The 24,676-nt window shown below is 41.1% G+C and overlaps 1 protein-coding gene across 1 annotated transcript in view; it reads left to right on the top strand.

Annotated features, from left to right (window-relative positions):
- The first annotated feature begins 2,209 nt into the window (after positions 1 to 2,209).
- The window catches only part of GLUD1 (glutamate dehydrogenase 1), a 30,627-nt gene continuing 8,160 nt past the window's right edge, over positions 2,210 to 24,676 (top strand). The window contains exons 1-6 of the mRNA XM_080925970.1: positions 2,210 to 2,912; positions 12,189 to 12,269; positions 13,812 to 13,867; positions 15,872 to 15,935; positions 19,727 to 19,821; positions 23,812 to 23,991. Coding sequence (XP_080782096.1) covers positions 2,468 to 2,912; positions 12,189 to 12,269; positions 13,812 to 13,867; positions 15,872 to 15,935; positions 19,727 to 19,821; positions 23,812 to 23,991 — 921 coding nt within the window. The 5' untranslated portion in view covers positions 2,210 to 2,467. The remainder of the gene's footprint in view (positions 2,913 to 12,188; positions 12,270 to 13,811; positions 13,868 to 15,871; positions 15,936 to 19,726; positions 19,822 to 23,811; positions 23,992 to 24,676) is intronic.

The following is a 24,676-nucleotide window of genomic DNA, read 5'->3' as shown; positions in this document are numbered from 1 at the left end:
AAAACCTACATATATACATATATATGTGTGTGTGTGTGTATACACACACTTTTTAGATTCTGTGCAACTTGAATGTAATGTCAAAACATTACTAAATCTTTTTAAATAAAAAACTACATTCTTAGGTTCTCAGAGTTCCAATGGCAATCCTCCTGCTTCAGCCTGATTCCTCCTGTACTAAGATTATAGATGATACCAGGAGCCCACAGATCTAACCTATTTTTAACATACTGACACACAGGAGATATGAAAATTTTTTAAAAAAATAATTTCTACAGTTGTATTTCTTATCCCTTCCAAAAATGTCTTCAATTCAGGTAACTAAACCACAGAGAAAGCAGTATTAAACATTTTTAAGGCTATGGCTATCAATAAAGAAAACTCACTGATATGATAGTTCAGCAGGCAATCCCACAGAGCTGCAGACATACCTGAGCTATAACGTGAGACTATTGTCTCAAACTACCTATCAGAAGATATGCCTCATGTGCTCAGACACTATTCAGGCTAATGCTTAAACCGCAGGATTTGGGAGTCTTATTCTTTTGAAACTTTAAGTTCTGAGTAGAATGTTTTGTTTTCTGTAAGATAGAATCATAAAGTGATAATATTATCAAGTGAAAAGGAAATTTGGTACCTGTCTTTTCACATCAAGCCAAAATCATGCTGCCGGCCAGAGAATCTTTTTTTCTAAAAAACACAATACAAAAAAAATTAATGGTTATAATTTATTGTTTATTACATAAATATAATCAATATATTTATTATATCAATTATTGTTGATATTAAGGTAATTAATATAATAAATATAATTAATGGATATCACTCAGTAGGTAAGATATAAGCCACACTAGTAAAGAAAGATCAATATTGCTTCAGAGCACACTGAGGTAAATGTATGTAATTTAACTGGTCTGGGTTGTCACTTCACATTTACAAAACACTTTAAGAACTAGAAATTTCTCTTCCATGTCTAGTAGATGAATAAAGTCTTGTAATAGATGAATGATATCAGAAAATACAAGGGTTTACAAAATTGCCAAGGCACTCTGGGGTGATTTATTAGTAATGTGGCATTTGGTAGCTTGCCTTAAAGGACATTGTCAAGTGTGCAAGAGCACGTTTGAGAAAAATGGGTATCTCATGTAGCCTAGGCTGAAATCAAACTCCATCCTCCTGCCTCTACCTCTTAGGTTCTGGGGTTCCTGGCATACAGCACCCAAGCACAGCTACCACTGCGAAAATTATAACTTAGTAATCAGATCCTGGACCACTTAAAGTTTATGTATAATATTACATATTATACATATAGTATGTATAAAGACTATATATATGTGAATATGTAGATTCATATACATATATGAATACACACTCACATATCGCCATGGCACAGCCCTTGAATCTAAGCACTCAGGCATGGGGAGACCAATCTCTGAGTTGTTCAAGGCCAGCCTGAGTCATAGTCTCAGAAATTAAATATATGCTAAGAAGACACTCGGCGGTGTTATCACATTTCTAGTTTCCTCATCGTACTTTAGGACATGATTCCAAAAAGGGGACACACCGTCAATGGTAGAGTTACAAGCATGTGCAGGTGTGGAGGTTCAAGCCTGTAATCCCAAGCACCCCAAGGAGTGGGCTGGGGGAGCTGAAGCAGGCTTGTTCCCATGAGGTCCGGGCGAGCCTGGGCTAGAGACCACCCTGACTTTAAAAAAAAAAAAAAAGCGGGACGTGAGAAAGTCAACAATGCTTTGCATAACTGTTTTACCTCAAGATAGCTGAATAGTTGACTAGAACAAATTAAAACCTTGTGCAAAGTAAAGGCCAGTGGGATCAGGGACTCCCTCCAGTCCTGAAGCTTCTTACTTTCCCGTTCCTCAACAGGCCGATTCGGGATAAATCTGGACACCCTCCGCACCTCTTTCTGGCCGGCGGCGCAGCGGGTCCGCACACCGTTCCGGCCCAGGGCGGAAAGGAGGGGCCTGGTGACTCACGCGGCCCGGGCTGATGGCCAGCCCGCCAGGCTTCCCTGAAGTCCGCTTCCACCAACTAGGCCTCCGCGCGGCGCGCGCACTGGGGGAACCGACCTTCCGGAACGCGGACGCGGACACGGCCGACCGCTCGCAGGAGCCCGGGCCTCGCGCGCGCCCACGCTAGCCCCGCCCCCGCGAGCATGCGCACCAAGCCCATCCGCGAGTGCGCGCCCCGGACGCCGCATCCGCACGCGCCGCCGCCTTGGAGGCCGGGCGAGGCCGCGGCGGAGGCAAGGCCCTGCGCCCTGGGCGGCGCGCGGCCGCCGAAGTCCGTCCTCCCGGTGGGGCGACCAGCGGCGCAGGGGAGGGGACAGCCAGACAAGCAGGAAGCTGCGGCTTAAAAGGGCAGCTCGCGCCCAGCCCTTCCTCCCGCAGTCCAGGCCTGCGAGCTCCGGTCTTCTCTGCTCCCACCGCTCTCGCCTCAGCCCGCCGCCATGTACCGCCGTCTGGGCGAAGCGCTGCTGCTGTCCCGCGCCGGGCCCGCCGCCCTGGGCTCTGCGGCTACAGACTCAGCCGCACTGCTGGGCTGGGCCCGGGGACAGCCCTCCGCTGTCCCGCAACCCGGGCTCACGCCGGTCTCCAGGCGCCACTACAGCGAAGCGGCCGCCGACCGCGAAGACGACCCCAACTTCTTCAAGATGGTGGAGGGCTTCTTCGACCGGGGCGCCAGCATCGTGGAGGACAAGCTGGTGGAAGACCTCAAGACCCGGGAGAGCGAAGAGCAGAAGCGGAACCGGGTGCGCGGCATCCTGCGGATCATCAAGCCCTGCAACCATGTGTTGAGCCTCTCCTTCCCTATCCGGCGCGACGACGGCTCCTGGGAGGTCATCGAAGGCTACCGGGCCCAGCACAGCCAGCACCGCACGCCCTGCAAAGGAGGTGAGCGCCCTCCGTCCCCTTTCCGCTCTCCCTCCGGTTGAGACTCCCGTAGCCCGGGCCGCTACTCGGCCCAGCCCAGTTCTGCAGGCCTTGTCCCGCTTCGGGCTCCCCCGCCTCGGGTGTGGCAACCTTAGAGGATACTGATTTTTTTTTTCCGCCCTAAAACTACCACGTAATATGCCAGCCTTTTTACTGGGCAAGCCTTCACCCCGAGCTTCTGCATGTGTTGATGCTGACTTCACTGGGGACACTGCAGCTTTCCTTTAGCCTCGGTGCCTGTCATAGGTCGTGAGCCCGTAACACTAGCAGCCGATGACACAAGAACAGAGAAAATGATGTTCTTTCTGGAGTTGGAATCTTGAAAGTTTAATTAACCAGCGCACCTTACTAATCTAAATTAATATAATTTTACACTGATGACATTTTGCGTTGTGCCCCTTTTCTCCCCTCAAAAAAAAAAAACAGTGTAAACTATCGGGCAGAGTAATGTCTCTAATAAACAGGGCGACCTGACATTAAATCTAAAGGGTGTAGACTACAGAACTGCCTGCCAGCCAATAGAATGAAATAGCCCTGGGGGTGTGTTCTTGTCCTGGCTAGTACTAGAAGTGAGGCTAGGCAAAAGGTAGAATCCTTAAGTCAGTTAAACTTGGTAGTCACCAAGGTATCCTGTGGTTTCAATTTTTTGGATGTGTGTAGATTGGCTTACAGACTCTTTTGAGGAAGCAAAAGGCGCTTTTCATTTTCTCCCCACTACATTCCACAATACAGCTTCAGCGGTGCTTTTTTTAAAAAAAGACCTATCAAAAGAAAAACTACCTTTTTTCTGTTGCTTACACAAGTGAGTGGGAGCCTTGGTGGAGGTTGAATTGGCAAGTGAGCACAGAGGAGGTTGGATAGAACAGGTTCATCTCATTGCCACTTCATAACTGTAATTTGCCACTATTATGAATCATTATGTAAATCTCTAATATGCCGATTATTTGATATGTAATCCCTGCAGGGGTCATGGCAGGACCCACAGGCTGAGAACTGCAGGACTAGACCTTTGCCTCTGTTCTGTCCAGTAGTCTTTTTGCTACCAGCTGACTTAAAATTCTAGAAATGTTTCTACACTGGAAGAACTGAGACTATGATGGTGTTCCCTGTAGTGGAACAAAGGTTGTGGCTAAAGGTTTAATGATTTACCAAATTCAAATTGAGTCCACCCACTTCTAGGATCCCTTTAGAGCCTAATTGTCCCTTCTCAGTAGTTCCCTCTGCTAGAAGCCATTGGAACCACCCTGACCTCTGATTTCCCTTGCAGCTCCAAAATTATGTAAAAGGAGTAGTCATTCTCCTACACCTCACCTTCCTCCTTCCTTCCACTCCTTCATTCCCCAAGCCTGGAACTCAGGGGATGTCAGGAGGCATTGTATTGCAAATGCTAAACCCTCCGTATCTTTACAGAGGGCAAACATTTTTCCAATCTCTTAGGATAGTTCTTCAGCATCCTTGGTTTGGTGGGTTTTTATTTTCTCTCTCGTCGCAGCTAGCTCCATAGTCATTAAAGCAATCCAAGTTTGCCATAGTTTGTCATTTTAAATGCTCTTGTCACTGAAGTTTGAATATCAAAACATTGAACTTAGCAACAAATGTCATCAGCCTTACCAGATCACAGTGACCATAGCACTTTCTCAGAGTGAACAGAACAGAAATAGAGAAACTGGTTTGTAGTTAGCAGGAACAGCACTACATGATACAGCAAGATGAACAAAATTGGTCTTTATAAAGTAAATCGTTAAATTTATTTAACATCACATTGCCCCTTTACACACCCCCATGCCAAAGTAAACTGTCTTCTCTCTCATGGTGTTTTGGGAATTTTGTTTTTGAGCTTCATGCCTCATTGGATCTCCCAGTGTTTATTAAGAGAGACCTCATCTGTTCCCTGACATCCTTTTCCCAGCCTTCAGCCTTCTGTATCTAATCTTTCCTCCATAGCAACCTTATACCTGAGTTTCCTAAAATAAAGTCCTCAAGGTTGAACCAAGCCTGGTGACTTGCTGCAGTCCTAGCTCTGAGCCAGAAGGATTGTGAATTGCCTAAGCTACTAAGTAAGACCCTATCTCAAAAAACAGAAACAAACCCTATACTGAAGCATTAGTCTAATCTACAATGAAAAGAGATAGTTTAAAGTAAAGATGGGGGGGGCAGTGAGTAATTCAGTTCAAGTAAATATATAATAAAACTTGGTTTTGTGATTTTTTTTTTCCAAGTCATATTTAACTGAGGGTACTAGATTTGCCTCTGGTAAGGATTTACAGAGGACCAGAGACTTAACTAATAATTGGAGTACTTGCCTAGCATAGTCAAGGCCTGGATTCTGTCAGTAGTTAGGTATGGCAATATGCACGTATCCCCAGCACTAAGGAGGTAAAGCAAGACCTGAAATTCAGTGCCAGCCTGGACTGCATAGATAGAATGTGTCTCAAAAAAAATATATATATATATACTTTTGTAGCAAAGATGGATATTGTAATAACTGATTTTACATGACTTGTTAAAGGGTTCTGATATGTTTTAAAACATAGGAGAGATTGTTCCTGCTAGACATGAGGATGTTCTGGGTACATCATATGTCATCCAGCTGTTTGCCAGGGTAAATCTGTCTTTGAGGTGCTTGCCTTCCCTCACCACTCCATTGCATCTCTCCTGAAGCATCTGTTCTGAAGAGAACAACTTTCTCAACAGATTGTATCATTAACAGTTATATCGGTTTAGGGGCTAGAGAGACCACTCAGTGGTGACCATCCACAAATCCAGTTCCCGTGGATCTGATGCTACGCTAATGTCCTCGGGCATCATGTGCACATTTATACAGGCAGGCAAAAACCTTTAGACACCTGAAATGTTTAAACAGTTTAGGAGAAGGATTTAGCAATCAACTGACTATACAAGCCACTTTCTTTGTCTTCCATCTTGCCCCTTAGTGTCTTCATGCTATATTAAGTCAAAGTTTTCCCATTAACGGTTCTTTCTCCTATGTTAGAACTTCCTCAGATTATTACTTAAATCTACATGGTGAATGGTAGGTGGGTCTCTTGTGTAACCTAATGCTTTGAAATCGTAAAAGCATGGCTGTGACTGTCTTGCTGCTACAAAATAAAATACAAAACTTAACCTGTTTTATAAGCTGTATAATTCATACAGTCTTTAGCACTCAGCTGTATTTGTAATACTTTTTAGTTAAATGCAGAATTGTTTGCCTTTATACAGACATGTCATTTCATAAAAGCCAAGTATCCCCAGTCCTTATGTGCAAACAAACGAAGAGCTCTGAAACCTGAGGCAGTGTACGCTACAGATTTCCTTCTGTTCTTTCAGCATTGGTATCCACTTAACTAGTTACAGGTCTCAGAGTACTGTCACAGCCGGAAACTAAGCACCAGTGCACATAACCCCAGAAAAATGGGTAATGATTTATGTTCCCATAAAAGAACTGAAAAGATAAGCTTTTCCACTGTAATCATTTAAATTCTGAGAAAATCGGTTTTTATCCACGAATTTTGCAGATGTTAAAGACAGAAGCAGAAAGAACTTAGTTTAAGACTTGGCTGTTCTTTAGAGATTTTCAGGCCAGCCAGGGCTACACGGTAATCCTGTGTCCTCAAAAAAAAAAAAATGACAAAAAGGTGATATGATAATGAGAGGTTCAGAGAGCTAGCAAGATGGTAACCTCATCTTTGTTCCTGGAAGATAGTGAGCCTCTGGCTCCTTGGGGAAGGAAACTCCCTTGTTGTATCCTTAGATATATGTAAGGTATTTGAGTTCTATAAGTCATAATAGCATATTACTGAACCTGAGGAGGGACCTGTAGAAACCCCTGTTTTATAGCCAAGTCAAACCCAGTCCTTATAACTAATTCTGAAAAGGGGTTGTGAGATTATTAAGCTACTCTTTAATCTATGAGGTCTATGTTTTCAATGGTCAGTGTTAGATGTGAATTAGGAAATGCCCACTCTGGGCAGAGAACTAAAACGTGATGGACAGAGAGGTTTCCTGTTTTAGCTTTGTTGAGTGGGTGATGGATGATAAATGGGTTACAGAGAATAGCATCAGAACTAAGAATGGAGGTGATAGGTGTGGAAAGGAAATGAGGTAAACTAAAGTAATTTTGAAGAAACGCTGGTATTCTTCAAAGGTATGGGATGAAGGTGGGAAGAATCAAAGGTATCAAAGTTTTCGGTCTGAGAGAGTGGAATTAAAAACTAACACTACTAGGGGCAGCAGGGCAACAGTAGCCGCCACCTGAGAGCCATTCAGCCACAGTCCAAATAGAAGATTCCAGGAGTCAGCCATTAATGATCTCAACTGGCACACCATTCTGGGAAGTGGCATAAACTCTTGGGATACCCTACCTCTGCATGGCCAGACCTTTGTCTTAACATGTCCATCTTTCTTATGTTTTACAATGGTGCTGGCAACTTAGATATGCCAGAGAACAGCCATAAAGTGCTTTCGTTGCCAAGTGTGATGGCTCATACCTACAATCCCCCCAATTAGGAGACTGAGGCAGGAGGAAGGCCAAGGCTGCAGAGCCATAGTGTCAAAAAATTAAAGAATAAAAATAAAGGCTCAGGAGATGCCTCCACCATTAAGGGTACCTGTTCCTTCAAAGGGCCCAGGTTCAGTTCTCAGCACACAGTGCTTTTTTATTTGAAAAGTAATAGTTTATACAGATATGGGCAGAAGATGCATAGTATTTGATGGATTATTGTGAATACTTTAGATCATCCACTAGACACCCCAGCAGAGAGAATAGGGTTTCCAGAATCCATCGGGTTGGTTATGTAAATGTGTTTGCTGCCAAGCCTGATGACCTGATTTCTTTCCATCCCTGGGTCCACACAGGAGGGAACTAGATTCAGATTGTCCTCTGACCTCTTACACAGTCCCCTGTTGTTTTCCTGGTCAGTTGCCTCCCTTTCCTCAACAGTAATTCTGCCCTATTTTTAAGACCCACTGAAATTAGACAGCTTCAGTTCTCTGAACCTTTCATAACAAGTTAGGATAGTTACTGTTGCCTTCTGTCTTGTTAAGTGTTGCTTGCACAACTTCTTGTGGATGTCTGGAGTATCTTTTTGTTTTTTAAACTGTGTAGCCCAGGCTGGCCTAGGTTGCCCTTGTGCCGGGATTACATTCCTACACAGCCATACCTAGCTGCCACCCAACTTTATACTCAACAGTTTAGCATCAAACCTACTGGGGATGAAAATGTGACTATCAGAAGAAAAGAATATGAAAAAGAAAAGCAATTTTTATTTAAAAATTAACAAGATCCTCTTTTTTTAAGTGTATAACCTCTCATCTGTTGGGATATAAGGCAAACTGTATGCACAAGATTTAATAAAAGACAGCTATATTGTTGGTAGTTATAATGCATAATTACTATCTGGAAAGATTTAAGTTGATTCCCGGGATACAGATTTAAGTGACTGAGAATGCCCACTCCCAAAAGAGAAAGCTAGTCACAAGTGCTAATCAAGTGGCTTAAGTTCTGATTTTTAAAAAGAAAAGTCATGTGTAAGACATAATTTAAATTTTTAATGAAGAAGCTAAACTTTGTTTCCCAAGAAGCTTAAGTTTGTCTCTTCCAAGTGGGTTAGCAGTTCTTAAAACCTATGTGTCCTGCCTTTTTAGACAGAGCAGTTCCTTAGCACCACAGAGGAAGTTAATTGGTTTTCTTCCTCTTTTCCCTTCTCCCTCCCTCCTTTTCTTTCTTTGCTTTCTATGCTAGTGAAGAAGCCCAGGGCCCTGCATGAGCTCTACCCTGAGCAACAGTCACAGCCCAGGACTCCTGTTTACTAAGTAGACAGCTTAGAATACTACTGGGATTTGATTGCAGGTAGATAAGCCATGCCCCATTAAGTAGATCCCAGTTCACGTAATCGTTAAAAAACATGTGTGTTTCCATAAATGTTAAGTTACTGATTTATCGTACAAAGGGATGGTAGCTGAGGAGTGAAATGAGCATGTGCTTGAGTTTGATTCCGCTAGAAACCAGAGGAAGATGTCAAGCTGTCAGTTGTGGTTTTCACTTAGTCTTTTTCCCCCTAATAAGTAATGAGCTGGTCGTTTGTTTTTCTCTATCACCATGGCAATCCCAGCTCGTTTTTTTGAAGGGGTAAAAAAATTGGTTTTCTTTGGTTTTGTTTTCATTTTTGTGAGACTTGTTTGTTTTACATTTACTTATTATGTGGGGTTGGAGCATGTGCATGGGAGTCAGGACAACTCGGAAGAATCCGGTCCTTCCTTCCAACCATGTGGATCTCAGGGATGGCACTTTTGTCTACAAACACCTTTACCTGCTAAATCTCTTTCTGGTTTCTGGCCCTGGTTTTTGTTCCTTGGGGGTGTGTTGTTACTGTGTAGTCCAGCTTTGCATTGGACTTGGACTCCTGCCTCAGTTTCCTGGGTATTGTTGACTTGCCCATCTACTCCAGCTAATTTGTGCTTTTACATTCCTCTAACAATGACTTAGTTACATTTTCATCCCCAACAGGTTTGATGCTAAACTACTGAGTATAAAGTTGGGTGACAGCTAGATATCACGGTGCATGCCTATAATCTCAGCACACAGGCAGCTGAGGCCAGCCTGAGCTAAGTAGAGTTCACCAGTCAGTAGATTCCTAAGCATGCTGAGAGTCGTGTGGTAATTAAAATGCAAGCTAGAGGGGCTGGAAGAGGGCTCAGTGTTTGAGAGCACTTGGTGCTCTTGCAGAGGACCCAGGTTCAATTCCCAGCACTCACATGGACGCTCAGAACCACCTGTAACTCCAGTTTGGATCTGACACCCTTTTCTGCTCTCTGCAGACACTAGGTATATACATGACCCACAGACATACATACAGGCAAAACACCCAAACACATGAAATGATTTTTTTAATTTAATAGTAAAGACTAGAACAATGTCTGTACCGTTTGTAGTTTGCATATATCTCTTGCATTTCATTAGATTAAATGTGAAAGTCAAAGTTACTGTTAACTTTTTAAGAATAAACTGTCTAATTTCAGAGTTTCCTATGGTGGTTAGCTTTTCATTCTGTCTTTTCCTGTGCTAGCAAGTTTTAGGTTAACTTGTCATGAACTAGAGTAATTTTGGAAAAGGGAATCTCAGTTGACAAAATGCTTCCACCTGGTTAGCCTGCAGTGCATTTTCTTGATTAGCAATTGATGTTGGAGGGCCCAGCTCACTGTGGGCAGTGCCACTCCTGGGCTGGTAGTCCTGGGTGTTATAAGAAAACAGTCTGAGTAAGCCAGTAAGCAGCACTTCTCCATGGCCTCTACATCAGCTCCTACCCCCAGATTTCTTCCCTGTTTGAGTTCCTGCCCTTATTTCCTTTGATAAACAGCAATGTGGAAGTGTAATCTAAAATAAACCCTTTCCTGCTAAATTCTTTATGGTAGTAATATGTTTATCACAGTGAGAGGAGCTTTGGTTAAGGTTCTGCCCTTCCAGTTTTTCCCTAATTGATAAATAATGAACATTATCATTAAGTAGTATTTGTATTTCTCTCTGCTAGACTAGAGCATAGGTTATTTTGTCAGCAGGGCAGAACATGGTCCTAATTTAGGCCCCTCCTGATGACATCTAGTCAGTAGTCCACAGTTCTGTAATTGATCCATTGGCCATTCTAGGTCAGGTGGCCATGGGGCTCCTGCTTTCAGGTTAAAATCCTATATATCCACTCTAACATTGCTGCCCCAAACCAAACAGTAATGCTAACACCTTAATGCTAATAGGCCTCTGATCCTTTAGGATAAATTAAAAAAGTCGTAATATCCCCTCCTCTGTTTCTAGAATTATAGTTTGTTCATATACTCCGGTTGTGCTAATTTCTCAGTGTACACAGTATATCTTTATTTTTGTAGTCCTGTTCTCCCATAAGTATCTTAAATGTCTATTCAGGTGTGATGAAGGATTTCCAAAGTTAGTGCCTGGCTCTGGTTGGATCCGAGAAAGAAGACAACTAGCTTTCCTGGAGTACGGGGAATCTTTTTGTCTTACTGGTGTTTACTGTGTGTCCTGTGCCCCGTAGTCCAGTGGGAGTAAAAGCACTGTGTACTACTGATCACTTAGAAAGTTTGCAAAGAAAACTTTCATGACCCCAGGTAACATAACCTTCATTACCTTCTGCTCCCTTCTTGCCCTAATTTTATCTGCTCTAGGGCTTACTCTGCCAAACATACACTTTCCTGACAACTTTCCCATTTCTCACTCCAATAGCAATTTCTCATTAGTTCATACTCTGCAGAAAAATGCCTGTGGTGTGACTAATAATTCCACATGGGTGTGGCTGGGGAAATTTTTCTCTACAAACAAAAAAAGTTCATCTATTGGAAACATGTGTTTTGCTTTGTTTTGTTTTTGAAACAGTTTCACTGTGTATCCCAGGCTACCCTTGAACTCAAAGATCCTCCTGTCTCTGCTTCCTGCATACTGGAAAAGGTGTGTACCACCACCAACTGCCTCACTAATATTTTTTATGGTTGAGTTTGTACATCCTCAGTGGAAGTTTGTATTATTATACTCTACATTTCTGGCTATAAGAGAACATTAATAGTTTTTAAGTGATATGTGGAAGAGAAGCAATCATTGTTTATTTGATTTGGTATTGATGGATTGTATGTATCTTGGGTACGACAGCACATGTATATCTGATGATATCTACACATGTCCCAGGCATTGAAGGTAAGTAATTATGCTTAGGGGCAAATATTGTTACCTGTTAAGGCTTCTCACTGGCATGCATTTATTTATTTTCGCAATGCTGGATGTTAAACTGAGAGCCTTTTGAATACTAGTTGTCTTTAAATCTCTCTAAGCAGAAACTAGTCTTCATGACAACTCTTGGCTATCAGAATAAATTAATTAATTTGGTGCCCATTCTGTAACTCCTTTTGAGTGTCTAATTAGCAGCTTTTCCTTTTTACCTTTTATGGTGTTCTTATACATAAGATGCTTCAAGAATTATAGCTCAGCACAGAGGCAGAAGCAGGTGGATCTGAGTTCAGGGCCAACCTGGTGTACAGAGCAAGTTCTAAGACAGCCAGGACTACACAGACACCCTGTCCCAAAAACTTATTTTTTTAATGGTATTTCAGTTGTTTATGGAAATAGCTTGTCTGTAAAATATGAGAGGTATGATGTTTCAATTTATAGCTATTTTATTAACTTACCAGAAGTTGTAAATGTAATTCTGTCTTCCCTCCTTTTTGGAATGAATCTCCCAGGTATCCGTTACAGCACTGATGTGAGTGTGGATGAGGTGAAAGCCCTGGCTTCCTTGATGACATACAAGTGCGCAGTGGTTGGTGAGTGGCTCTCTCCGAGAAACCTAACACTCTGGGGAAATGTGTATATACAGGGAAGTCAGAGGCAACATTGTAGAGGTGTTCTCTCCTACTTCCTTTTCTTATGTTCCTAGAATCAAACTTAGGTTGTCAAACTTCTAAGACTGTTACCTGCTGAGCCACATGGTTACTTTTAGTATGCTATAAAAATATTTAACAGACCTGCTTTTGTTTTTTGAAAGGATGTTGTTTGTTTATTGATAGTGTCTCAACTCTATATCCCTGGCTGGCCTGAAACTCTTTGTAGACCACGCTGGCATTGAACTAAGAGATCTTCTTGCCTCTGCCACCCAAACACTGAAATTAAAGGTGTATGTCGCCAAACCTGGCTTTTTTTTTTTTAACTTTCTTTCATAGTCTTCTCCATTACCATTGTAACCCAAGGATTTTGTTGCTTAGGATCTCTCTAGGGGCTATGGGAAGTATAGACTAGTTTCCCTTCGTATTTGTGTGTTTGCATTGCAATTGTACAACAATGTAGATTAAAACACATATCAGTGTGTAATGGGATGTATATATTACCAAGGAGAACATGGCAATTGAATAAGACCTTTGTTATCATTTCCACACTTAAAACAGTGAAATTATTATAAAAGCTAACTGAATTTTCTTTAAGCATAGATCCTTGTTTTAAATGTTTATTCATGGTCTATAAGACAAAGAAGCAAGAAAAGGAAAGTAAATTCGGTATTCTCTTAGAAGTAGTAGAATACTGATTAAATGTAATTAACACCTGCCTGGCATTATAATACCTGTTCAGTAAGATTTCATTTTAAGTTTAACATCTGTTTTCTTGTGATGCTGTGAGTTGAACCCAGAGCATTTTTCATCCTAGACAGGCAGCATTGGCTTTAGTTTGGAAATTTTCCAGAATTAAAAGTCATGCAGCTGGACAGTGGTAGGTCACAGCTTTAATCCTAACACTCAGGTATAGACAGATGGATCTGTGAGTTCCAGGACAGCCAGGACTACACAGAGAGACCCTGTCTTGAAATGATTGAGAATTTGTAACTATGTGAGCACCACACTAGTACTCCAAGTAGAAAGCGCCATACCTGATCTTATAGGGTGAGCTATTGTCAAAACGTAGGTATCATCTTGTGTGGTGGTAGCACACGCCTTTAATTCTAGCACTCTGGAGGCAGAAGCTGGTGGATCTCTGAGTTTGTGTTCAACTTGGTCTACAAAGAGTTCCAGGACAGCCAGGGCTACATAGAAAAACCCTGTCTCAAAAAACAAATGAACAAAAATCAAAATGTAATCGACAGTAAAATGTCCTGCATCATTACCTGTAGACTATGTGTATATGAAACATAAAAATCTTGTCTAGGGTTGGATCCCATTCTCAAGATAATTGTGTATAGGTAAGTAAAAAAAAAAAATCTGAAATGCAAGAATAGTTCAGAAGCAAATATTTGATTGTTCTCCCTGTATTCGCAATACTTTGTTTTTATATTTTTTTAAGCTTTATATGGAACAACATCTTTCCATTTTCTCTTTCAGATGTGCCATTTGGAGGTGCTAAAGCAGGTGTTAAGATCAACCCCAAAAACTATACAGTAAGTATCCAACTGGTATTGTCCACATAGGGCCTACCCACATGTTCCTCATGCCAGTGTGATTAATGGTTTCCATTGCTTTCCTGGAGGAGTTGGAAAACAAATAATGATTGAATCCGTTGTAAATTACCTAATGTATTTTGCCATACTTGTTTGCTGTTGATGTCTTTCTTACTTGCTTAACAAGTAATTAATACTTCTCATGTTGATAAACATTTATATCCATTTTTCAGAAATTTTGATCTGAAGTTTTAAGCCTGGCATGGTAGCATACACCTTTAATCCCAGCACTTGAGTGGCAGAGGCAGGTAGATCTGAGTTCAAGTATAGCCTGATCTACATAGTAAGTTCTAGTACAGTCAGGGCTACCAGAGAAGCCCTGTCTTGGAAAATCTGAATTTGATCTGTAATTTTAATATCAAGGTTTTATTCTAGCAACAAATAACTTATCTAGTAAAAATCATGTTTATTCTGTTAGTTCCACATTAGTTAACTGTGTGGTTTTATTTTTCTCTGAAGTTCGCCATTTGATGACTCCTTAAACACATTATCACCCATACTTGCGTGTCTTGTCTCTGTAACCTTTTCAAGAAGCCCACACCTTCACAAAGGTTTTGTCTTTTTTGACTGCCATTCTCTTAACCCTCGTGCCTATATTAAATATCTGTGTTAGACCCCAACTCTGCCTCACTTTTTGCATGTGATTTTGTTGGAGTGGGTTTGTTTGTTTGTTTGTTTGTTTTGTTTTTTTGAGACAGGGATTCACTATATAGCCCAGATTGACCCCCATTCTCTACAGTCCTCCTGAGACCTGGTATTACAGGCATAAGCCATCACACCCATATTAAAAGTTAACATTTAAATGAAAGTATAGGCATAACTCATGGAGTCTGTCTTAGGATTTTATTGCTGTTAAGAGACACCATGATCCCAGCAACTTTTATAAAGGAGGACATTTAATTGGGGCTAGTTTATGGTTTCAGAGGTTTAGTTCATTGTCATCATGGTGGGAAGCATGGCAGTGTACAGGCAGACATGTGCTGCAGAGGAAGCTGAGAGTTCTACATCTTGGTTCCCAGGCAGCAAAAGGAAACTGACACATTAGGCCCATATTGAGCATCTAGGACCTTAAAACCCACCTCCATGGTGACACACTTTCTCCAACAAGGCCACACCTTGTAGTAGTGCTACTTTCTGTGTGCCAAGCATTCAAACACATTAGTCTATGTCTATAGCATTATAACTGTTTGTGTGAGTGTATGAGAGAGAGTAACAGAAACTGAAAAGAAGAGGGATTTGGGGGTGTTATTACTTTGAAGCCCTGGCTGACCTGGTACTTACTTGACTCTACATTCTTCTGCCTCAGTGTTCCCAGTGATGGAGCTACAGACACCACACCTGGCAGGTGTAGATAGATCTCTGAGTTACAGCCAGTCTAGACTATATAGCAAGTTCAAGGCCACCTGAGTTCCACAGTAAGACTCTCAGTCATGCCTTCACTGAACCATGACTCTAGTCTTCACATGCTAGGAGATGCTCTCCTGCTGAGCTCTGTCTCCCCATCCCTCTCTTTTCTTTTTATTCTGAGACAGGATTTAACAATGTTGCCTTGAATTCTCTGTAGTCCAAGCAGGCCTTTTAAAATCATTTTTTACCAGGCAGTGATGGTGCATGGCTTTAATCCCAGGACTTGGAAAGTAAGGGCAGGTGGATCTCTGAGTTCCAGGACAGTTGGAACTACAAAAAGAAACACTGACTCAAAAAAAATCATTTTTTAGTATTAGAATTATTGAGCACTAGTTTTCTTTACCAGTCTGAGACACTTAGTGAGTTCAAGATCTGCCTGGACTGCTACATAGTAAAGCCATGGCTCGGAAAGTAAATAGAAGTACCTGCTCTAGAGGTTGTTCTCTTCATAGAAAACTTGATAAAAATCCTCTTTCAATTTGGTCTCTATATCACAAATGTGTTTCTTTGTGTTTTTTTGTTTGTTTTTATCTGTAGGATAATGAATTAGAAAAGATTACACGGAGGTTCACCATGGAGCTGGCAAAGAAGGGTTTTATTGGTACGTATTGCCCTGTGCTTCTGCATAAAGTGAAACACCTAGAAAGTAATGGTCTTGATTAGACTCCTGCTTTTCTAACTGAATATAGTTGTCCTTTCCCTTCTAGAAACCAGTTTCTTTTTAGACATCTTGGCCTGTTTTAACAAGTTCAGGTTCCCACTGAGGTGTGGAACAAGGACACTAAGGAGAGATCTTTCCTTTTCTGAAGCATGAAACTGGGCATGACTGCTAAATACTGCATTTATAACAGTATTTTTATCATGTGAAAAGATCTGGCATCATTTGAAGCTAGTGGTTATTATGTGCATTAGCTGTTCCTCACGTCATTGGAGGTGACGGTGAGGCTGATGTGATGTCCTTGCTACTCCACTCTCCGTCAGTGTCACTGAGGAGTGCCCAGTCAGCTACGGGTGCTTTTGCCAACACGCTCCCTTTCTAAGGATGTTCCATCTGCTTGATACTCTTATTGCCTTGTACTTGTGTTGGTGTGTTCTTTGTGAGACATGACTTTTCTTTGTGATGTGTCATGTTTTTTACTCTTTGATTCCTAAGTAGTTTGTCTTATATTTCTTGGTCTACAGACTTGTGTATTAAGGTTAACTTAAGGTTACTCAGTAGAGCGTTAAAGAGAAACTGGCTAAAATGGCATTGGGCACACCATACTCTTAACTCTGCTTTCCTGCCTTGTGTTTTCCCTCCATGTTTCTTCCACAAGTGACAAGTTCCTTAATTAATTAAGCTGTATATTGAAATCTGCTCTGATTAGGAAATAAGATATGAAATAAATTAATACAGGAGTAAATATAGGAAAAGCTAGAATGTTACAAGATTTTTGTCTAGGTCGTTAGGGTTCTTGACTTGGTTCATATGAACACCACTGTGGATTTTACTTGCGCCTCATTGCACAGGAACATTTTGCCAACAGAAGTTAATGAGCACCTCACTCATGCCTACAGGGATACTTTGTGATTTCAAGATAGCAAATTCACATTCCACCCGGGTGATGCCTTTGTGATTATTTAAATTACATGTTTGCTCTTAGCCTAAAATCTTAATTATATTTTAACATCCTTGAGATTTTTAGATTTCATTCAGTCATATTTTCGCCATAGTTTTAAAGATTTATTTATTTATTTATTTATTTATTTATTTATTTATTTAATGTATATGAGTATATAGTAGTTGTCTTAAGACACACCAGAAGAGGGCATCAGATCCCATTACAGATGGTTGTGAGCTACCATGTGGCTGCTGGGAATTGAACTTGGAACCTCTAAAAGAGCAGTCAGTGCTCTTAACAACTGAGCCATCTCTCCAGCCCTGTCGCCATATTTTCATATGTTTTTTCCAGCATAGTTGTGACCAACCGTTCCAAAAGTTTCCCATTGGAACTCTGAAGGAGGTAGACATTAAGTATGAGCAATTTGGCCCCTTTGCTTGTAGAGGGCAAACTGAAAGCTTATCTGTTATCTTCTCACTTCCCTTTCTACAAGTTCATCATCCTGGATTCTTACCTTGTTAATGCTGTGAGTTTAGGGTCAGGTATGGGTGGAGTGTGGTAGAGGAGGAAAAGTAAGATTTTGATAGGAATTGTATTGAATATAGAGGCCATTTTGTGGGAGATTTCTATATTTACCAAATTAAGTCTTCTAATCCATGAACATGGACTTCTTTTTGCTTATTGGGCCTCTTATTTCTTTAACCATTGCTTTATACTTCTTAATATTAGAGACAACTACATAGTCTTTGATGCTATTATAAGGGATAACAATTCATCTGAGGGTTGGGTTGGTTGGTTTTGAGTTGTTTTGTTAACATACTTAATTTCTATAATCAAACCCACATGAGCAGGATGTTACAAATTTATTTAATACAGTGTGTTGTCCCTGTACAAAAGGAAATAAATGAAGTTTAACATTTGTAGACCAGTATGGCTATTTGTTTTTGTATGATATCAACTTAAACTTGGATATTATTTTTTCCCTTTACAATTATTCTTTGTCTAGACTTGGTAATAAAGTAATACCAGCCTCACAGAAGAAATTGAAAACTATTCCTTCCTCTTCAGATTCTTGAAAAGGCTTGGAAATGTTTCTCTGTGTGTGCGTGTGTGTGGACAGTATCTAGACTGTAACCTTCCCCTGGGTTCTCCATAGTCCAGAACTACGCTGATCTCAACCCTCCCTTGTGTCCGTGCTCTGTTAGAATTTAATTTTTTTCAAACAAAATAGATTTAAGGATTTATCTGTAGTGCAGGGATTACTTGTAATCTGTACATCCTGTAGCTTGATCTTGTGTAAGGCAGGAAACTCGTGAACATAGTAGGAAATCGGTCTTACCCTTAGCGTGTCTAGGCTAAATTTTAGTAGATTTTCTCTTTGCTCCCCTTGTGAAGCTTGGGAAATGCAAATTGATCAGTCAACAGTTGTGTCTGTGCTTCTCAGTGTGTCTTTTTGATTTACAAACTGCTTGCCTCAGACTTACCAATTCATATTCATTGTTTTGAAGCAAGTAATGTTGCTGAAAACTAAGATAATACTTCATAGAGATTTCTAAACAGATCAATAGCAATTTGTCCTTAGCTTAGGATAGAAATATGTATTGTAAATTGGCAAAAGTATGCTAACCTGTAGCCCAAGCATATCACTCTTAAGAAATAGAAAGCAAGCAAACCAGAGAAGTAGACCCTTTCATCAGTGGATACAGCTAGAAAGTCTTTCCTTCAGATGAGAGTTCTTTATGGAAATCAGGGTTATAGAGGTTAGCCATTCTGAGATTGAAAGATGCCTAAAATTCAGAGACAAGGGTGTAGAGAAACAGATTTAGTGGGGTCATAAAACTTGAGCCTTCACTTAAAGGTCTGTAGAAAGTTACAATGCTAAAATGCAAGAATATAGTAAACAAGTTGTTGACACCTATCCTACTTTACCTGTATACGTGTATATACAGAGAGAGAGAGAGAGAGAGACAGAGACAGAGACAGAGACATGTATATGCAGAGGGTAGACCGGGAAGGAAGAAGACTATAGAGTTTTGTGTAAATGAGAACACGTGGCTATATGAAACCTGCTTTTATCTTTTGGTTTTGAGAGTGTGTAGTTTTCCCTTTACAGTTGGAGTGAGCATCACTGCATGTGTTGCTCAGTAGGTTCACCATACCCAGCGGTGTTAGAGGCAGCACGGTACTGTTAATACCCATGAGCCACTGTTATTCTCAGCCTCACATTGTAGTCTGCTGTGCTCAGGAGAACTAAATGCTGTGCCAGATGGACACTGGTTAATAAGTCAGAAACGAAAGTGTCACAGCCTTGCCTCCACACTTGCTTCAGCAGTGTCGCTTCTCTTCCCTTCCTACTTAGTGAGAAAACCTCAGCCAATAGGGAGCTAACTGTTCCTGCCCATCTACTCAGTAACCAGGAGGATCCTATTATAGTGCTCAAATGATACATTATCTCTAAGTACAGGATAAGGAACTGAGGTTAAGAGACCAAATATTTACCAGCACCATACCCTGAAGTCCCAGGAGAAACTTAAATCTACTGTCTGTAGATAATTTCCAGATACAACACAATAAAGTCTAGTAGAAGAAATAGTGATAAAACATTGTATGTACAAATCTGATAGAAAAGAGGCATTTAATGGATATTTTTATAACTTCAGTTTGTTAGCAAAATGAAATATAAAGTTTTCTAGCCACAGTGACATTGTTCTCTTAGAGAATTGCAAGCATCTTTATGTTGGGATAAGTTTATCTTAAAAACTAGCACACTGCCCTTTCCCTGTGCTCCCAGGTCCTGGCATTGATGTGCCTGCCCCAGACATGAGCACGGGTGAGCGGGAGATGTCCTGGATCGCTGACACCTATGCCAGCACCATAGGGCACTATGTGAGTATCCACTGAAACCCAAGGCTTCCTACATTGCTGTCCACAGAAATAATGAGTCATCTGACTCCGTAAGTTGGTAATCGCTGGGTTCATGTCCACTAATTATACATTTGGTATGCATATTACTTTGCCCCCTCCATTCGGAAACTGTAAGCATAGTGAGCATGAACTGGGTTTGCTCAGACCCTTCCCAACCATCTCACTTGTTAAGGCACTAGATGGTACATTCGAGTCTGCCTTCCCCTCAAAAGTGCTTTCACTTAAAGAGGAGCTGTGTATGGAATGGTGTAATATGAAGGTAGACTTCCGGGTTCTTAAAGAAGGCCTTTTTGAAGGGATATTTGGGCTGGACCTTGAAAATCTGGTTGAATGTCAGCATCTGGAGCTTTGGGGGCTAAGAGGAAGAGAACAGCTGAGACTGCAGGTAAGATGTGTAAAGGTGACAGAAGGTAAGTGAGCCACACAGATATCAAGTCCTAGTGTGGTTTTACTTGATAGTAAAGAGATTCTGCTGTGACAAATCCTACAGGAAGAGTAGCTATCTATAATACCGACCCCATCGTCACAGCTCAGGGACCCAGGGCTGGAGAGAGCAGCTTCATTTCTGAAAGCCATGGAACCCTGGAAAACAATATCCATAAACTAAGAAGAGAAGTGATTTTTTTTTTTTTTGTCTCCCTTCGCTCCTCTAGACCAGGTGTCTTTGTATAACCCTGGCTGTTCTGGAACTTGCTCTATAAACTATACTGGCCTAAAACTCAGAGATCTGCCTGCCTCTGCCTCCTGAGATCTGGAATTAAAAACATACCCAGCTTATTTATTTTTGAGAGGAGAGAGACAGAGAGGACAAAAGAAGGTAAAGTTGGATGGGTGGTGCACCCTTCTAATCCCCGCACTCTGGAGTCAGAGGGAGACCAGCCCAGTCTACAGAGTTCTAGGACAGCCAGGACTACACAGAGAGACCCTGTCTCAAAAAATTTTCATTTACACTAAGCAGAAATCAGGTGCACATTATAAATGGTATAGATGTGGAAGCTGTTTCAAAACTATTAAAAAAGGATAGTGGGACCTAACCGGAACCATTGGAAGTACAGTCTGAGCTCTGAAAGACTTGTGTGGGGTAGAAAGTCCTGAAGTACAGAAGACAAGTGAACTTGAAAATCAGGGAGGTGGGTGTTAAACCAGTCACTAGGAGAGAGTAGGACAGAAGACTAAAGAGCTCCTGCCAGGTCACTGCTAAGGACAGCCAAGACATCAAGCTTTGTTCTGAACAGTGGAGAAGCCATGAAGAGCTTATAATCCTGTTTCACTCAGTGTAGTAGGAGATGGAATCGTTGAGGGCTGGCTAGAAGATCCCAGGCGGGGATGAAGAGAGGGAAATGAGACATTAAGTAAAGCCTCCAGCTAAGAAGAGTAGCATTGAAGAGAAGCAAAGGGAGTCAGTCTGAAAGGTATCTGCTGCCTGGGAAGGTTTTCTCTTTGGCTGTTAGTTAGCTGGATATGAACCACAGAATCATTGGTGTGCAAGGCAGACCATGTAAGAGAAATACAGTCCTTCCAGGCCCCTAGTGGGAAGCTAGGCTTTGCAGGAGACACATTTCCTGAGCAGTGTTGTTACACAGACAATCCTGCCTCCTTCACTCACCAGCTTTATGAGTTAGGAATCTCTTCCTTAGCTTCTTCATGTGTAAGGAAACATTAATATCTTCTTCCCAAGCCTGGTAGGATGAAAGAAGGAAGGATTGCATAGAGTAATGTACTGAGAACAGTCTACAGTCCTCATTAAGAACCAAAAAAAAAAAAAAAAAAAAAAAAAGATGCCTGTCTATGAAATGCATAGATTTGTACTACAACTCCACTTTCATATCTTTTTCTAAAGAAACAAAATCTATAAAGCCCAGTTAAGATAGAAACTTAGAGCTATGCTGCTTCAGGCTCCCAAAGAGTTAAGTTTGTCACAGCTAAGTTCGAGCCTTCACTCTCACACCTGACTTGTATACCACCTTTAAGAGAAAGCACTAGTTGAGCTATTTTGCCCTTGAGCTGGGCTCTGTGGTGACCACTGCAAGCTGGTAGGCAGTGCAGTTACTCATAGCTCCTACACAACTGTGACAGCATGAAGTTTTATGAGGTTCTACCAAATAAACCGTGGATGGAGATTGTTAACACTCTTCTGTCATTTAACTGATAGGAAATCTAAAGACCCAAACCAAGGTGGGAAAACTATTATTACTAGTGTTTTAACCCTATTGGCAATATGCTGTTGGGGGACATGATCCTATACCTCCATTAGGTATGCTAGGGAATCAGTTGACACCAGGCCTGACCTCACACAGTATTTCCTTCAGCTCCAGCATTTGCATTTCCACAGTTTAGAACCATTTGGCACCAGCTTTGCAATTCTGTGTTCATGGTGTTAATTATTCATGAAAGAGAACTGTGGGAAAACTGCTAATTCTGAGGGCTTTTACTAAACTGCCCAATTTTTAAACATGCTTTCATTCTTTTTGTTGGTAACTGTATAACTAACACAATTCCAAGTTCTCGCTGTAAAAAGTATATTTAAATAATAGGAATAAAAATCAAGTGACTTCTTGGTAGGGATATAATATGAAGTTGATCACTTTATTGCAGGGACAACTTAATTCAGTTAACAGGCATGTTTTGCCAGTGGTTTAAAATTCATCGTTCATCCTCTGTTGGTTTTCTAGGTATGATCATACTTCCGTTCAGTGGTCAATGAATGTGTCTGTTCCACAGTGGTTTGCTTGCTGTGTTTATAGTGTGCAGTATTTCAGAAAGGAATCCCTCACAAACCTTTTCCCCCCTTTTGTGTGTGTGTTTATGTGCAACCCAAGGTCAATGTTGTCCTCCACAGCTACTATCCTCATTTTATAAGGCAGGAGCTTACTTACATGGAGCTCAGTGATTTGGAGTCCAGCCTGGACTCCAGAGACCCTATTTGTCTTAGGAAATAAAGAGACATGCTCAGCCTTAATTGAAACCACCCCTCCACCCACTCTGCAGATCTGTTAATGCTCCCAAGGACACAGGCTTCTGCCTCTTGACCACAAACACCATTTAACATTTTTCTTTTGAATATCATCTTTTGAAGTTTTTTATTTGAGTGAGGCAAGATTTTACTGTGTAGCTCTGGCTGTACTGGAGCTCACTGTGGAAAGCAGGCTAGTCTTGAACTTAAAGATTCTCCTGCCTCTGCCTTTTAACCCAAGTGCTAAATTATAGGTGTGTATTACCAAACCCAGTCTTTTTTTTTTTTTTTAAGTATCTTTCCATCTAAGAAAATTTCAGTTCCTCTTGGCTCTGCAATATTTGGGTTTTGTTTTCTGTATTGATAATTTTAAGGTGCTTACAATGTGCACCCTAACTTCATATGACTTGGGTTTTCAGTAAAGGAATAATAGTTTCAAGCTTATGGTATTGTTATTTATGCTTAACACTAAATTCCTAAACTGTATCTCTCAATGTGAAAAACAACCTAGGAACCTGTAGGTGAATATGAACTTTAAACATAAATCAGACATACTCAGGTTTGTACACCCTTGTAGATTTTGTTTTGAAATCATCTTACTATTAACCAGGGCACCTTTGAACTTGAGCTTCTCACGCCTCAGCAAACGCTGGGTTACAGGCAGTGCCCCAACACCAACATGTGCACACTCTTAATGAAAACATGTTTAGTTGACAAGGATGTGCTCTGTTGTACTGGCTTGATCATAGAAACAGCATTTAGCATTGGCTGTGGTGGCACTTTTCTGTAATCCCAGCATTTGCTGAGACAAGGATCACAAGATCAAGGTCTGACCTGTCCCAAAAGAGATCTAAATTCTTCCTTTAAATGATGATTCTTTCCTCTAACAGGATTTAAAAAAAAAAAAACAAAAACATGGCACCAGGGTTGAACCTCAAGCCTCACTCAGGAAAATAAGCACTGTATTTGTGAACTACATCTCTAGCCCTCTCTTACAGGATATCAATGCACATGCCTGTGTCACTGGTAAACCCATCAGCCAAGGAGGCATCCACGGGCGCATCTCCGCCACTGGACGGGGTGTTTTCCATGGAATTGAAAACTTCATCAATGAAGCTTCTTACATGAGCATTTTAGGAATGACACCAGGGTTTGGCGATAAGACATTTGTTGTTCAGGTAACACAATGTGGGGGCTTTGTTTTGTTATGTACGTGCATTTATTTATGTGGAAAGACACATGCCGCAAGGTACACTGGAGGTCAGAACAGGTCAGGCCTTCCACCGTGTAAACCCCAAGGATTAAATTCAGGTCCTCAGTTTTTATCTACTCACCTGTCTCACCAGCCCCCAGGTTTTGTTTTCACAGTAAATTTCCAAGATTTTTCAACTTCTTAATTTTGATATGATTCATATAATTAGACCCAATTTAATGTGTCTTAGTATTAGATATTAAATACATGACTGTCACCAACTTCTTTTGGTCCTTATTTAAACATAAAATTGCATTCAGAAGAAGAAATGGCTTCAACTATAAAAGCAATCATAAGCATGCCAGAAATAATCTCACATTGACCTAAATCTGTCTCTTGTTAGCATGTATTGTATATATTTCAGTTAGAGGTTTAGATTTAGCATTACCTTAATACCTTTATACATTCAGCCATAAGACCACTGGGCTCTGACTGTGTGTATGTGAGTTGTCCCATTGCCATTCTTTTTAAAGATTTATTTAATCTTTTTTAAAGATTTATAAGTACACTGTAGCTGTCTTCATGCACACCAGAAGAGGGCATCAGATCCCATTACAGATGTTTGTGAGCCACCACGTGGTTGCTGGAATTTGAACTCAGGACCTCTGGAA

The sequence above is a fragment of the Micromys minutus genome (assembly GCF_963924665.1).
Source record: "Micromys minutus genome assembly, chromosome: 12".
NCBI lineage: Eukaryota > Metazoa > Chordata > Mammalia > Rodentia > Muridae > Micromys > Micromys minutus.
This window is presented reverse-complemented; position numbering and strand designations above follow the sequence as displayed.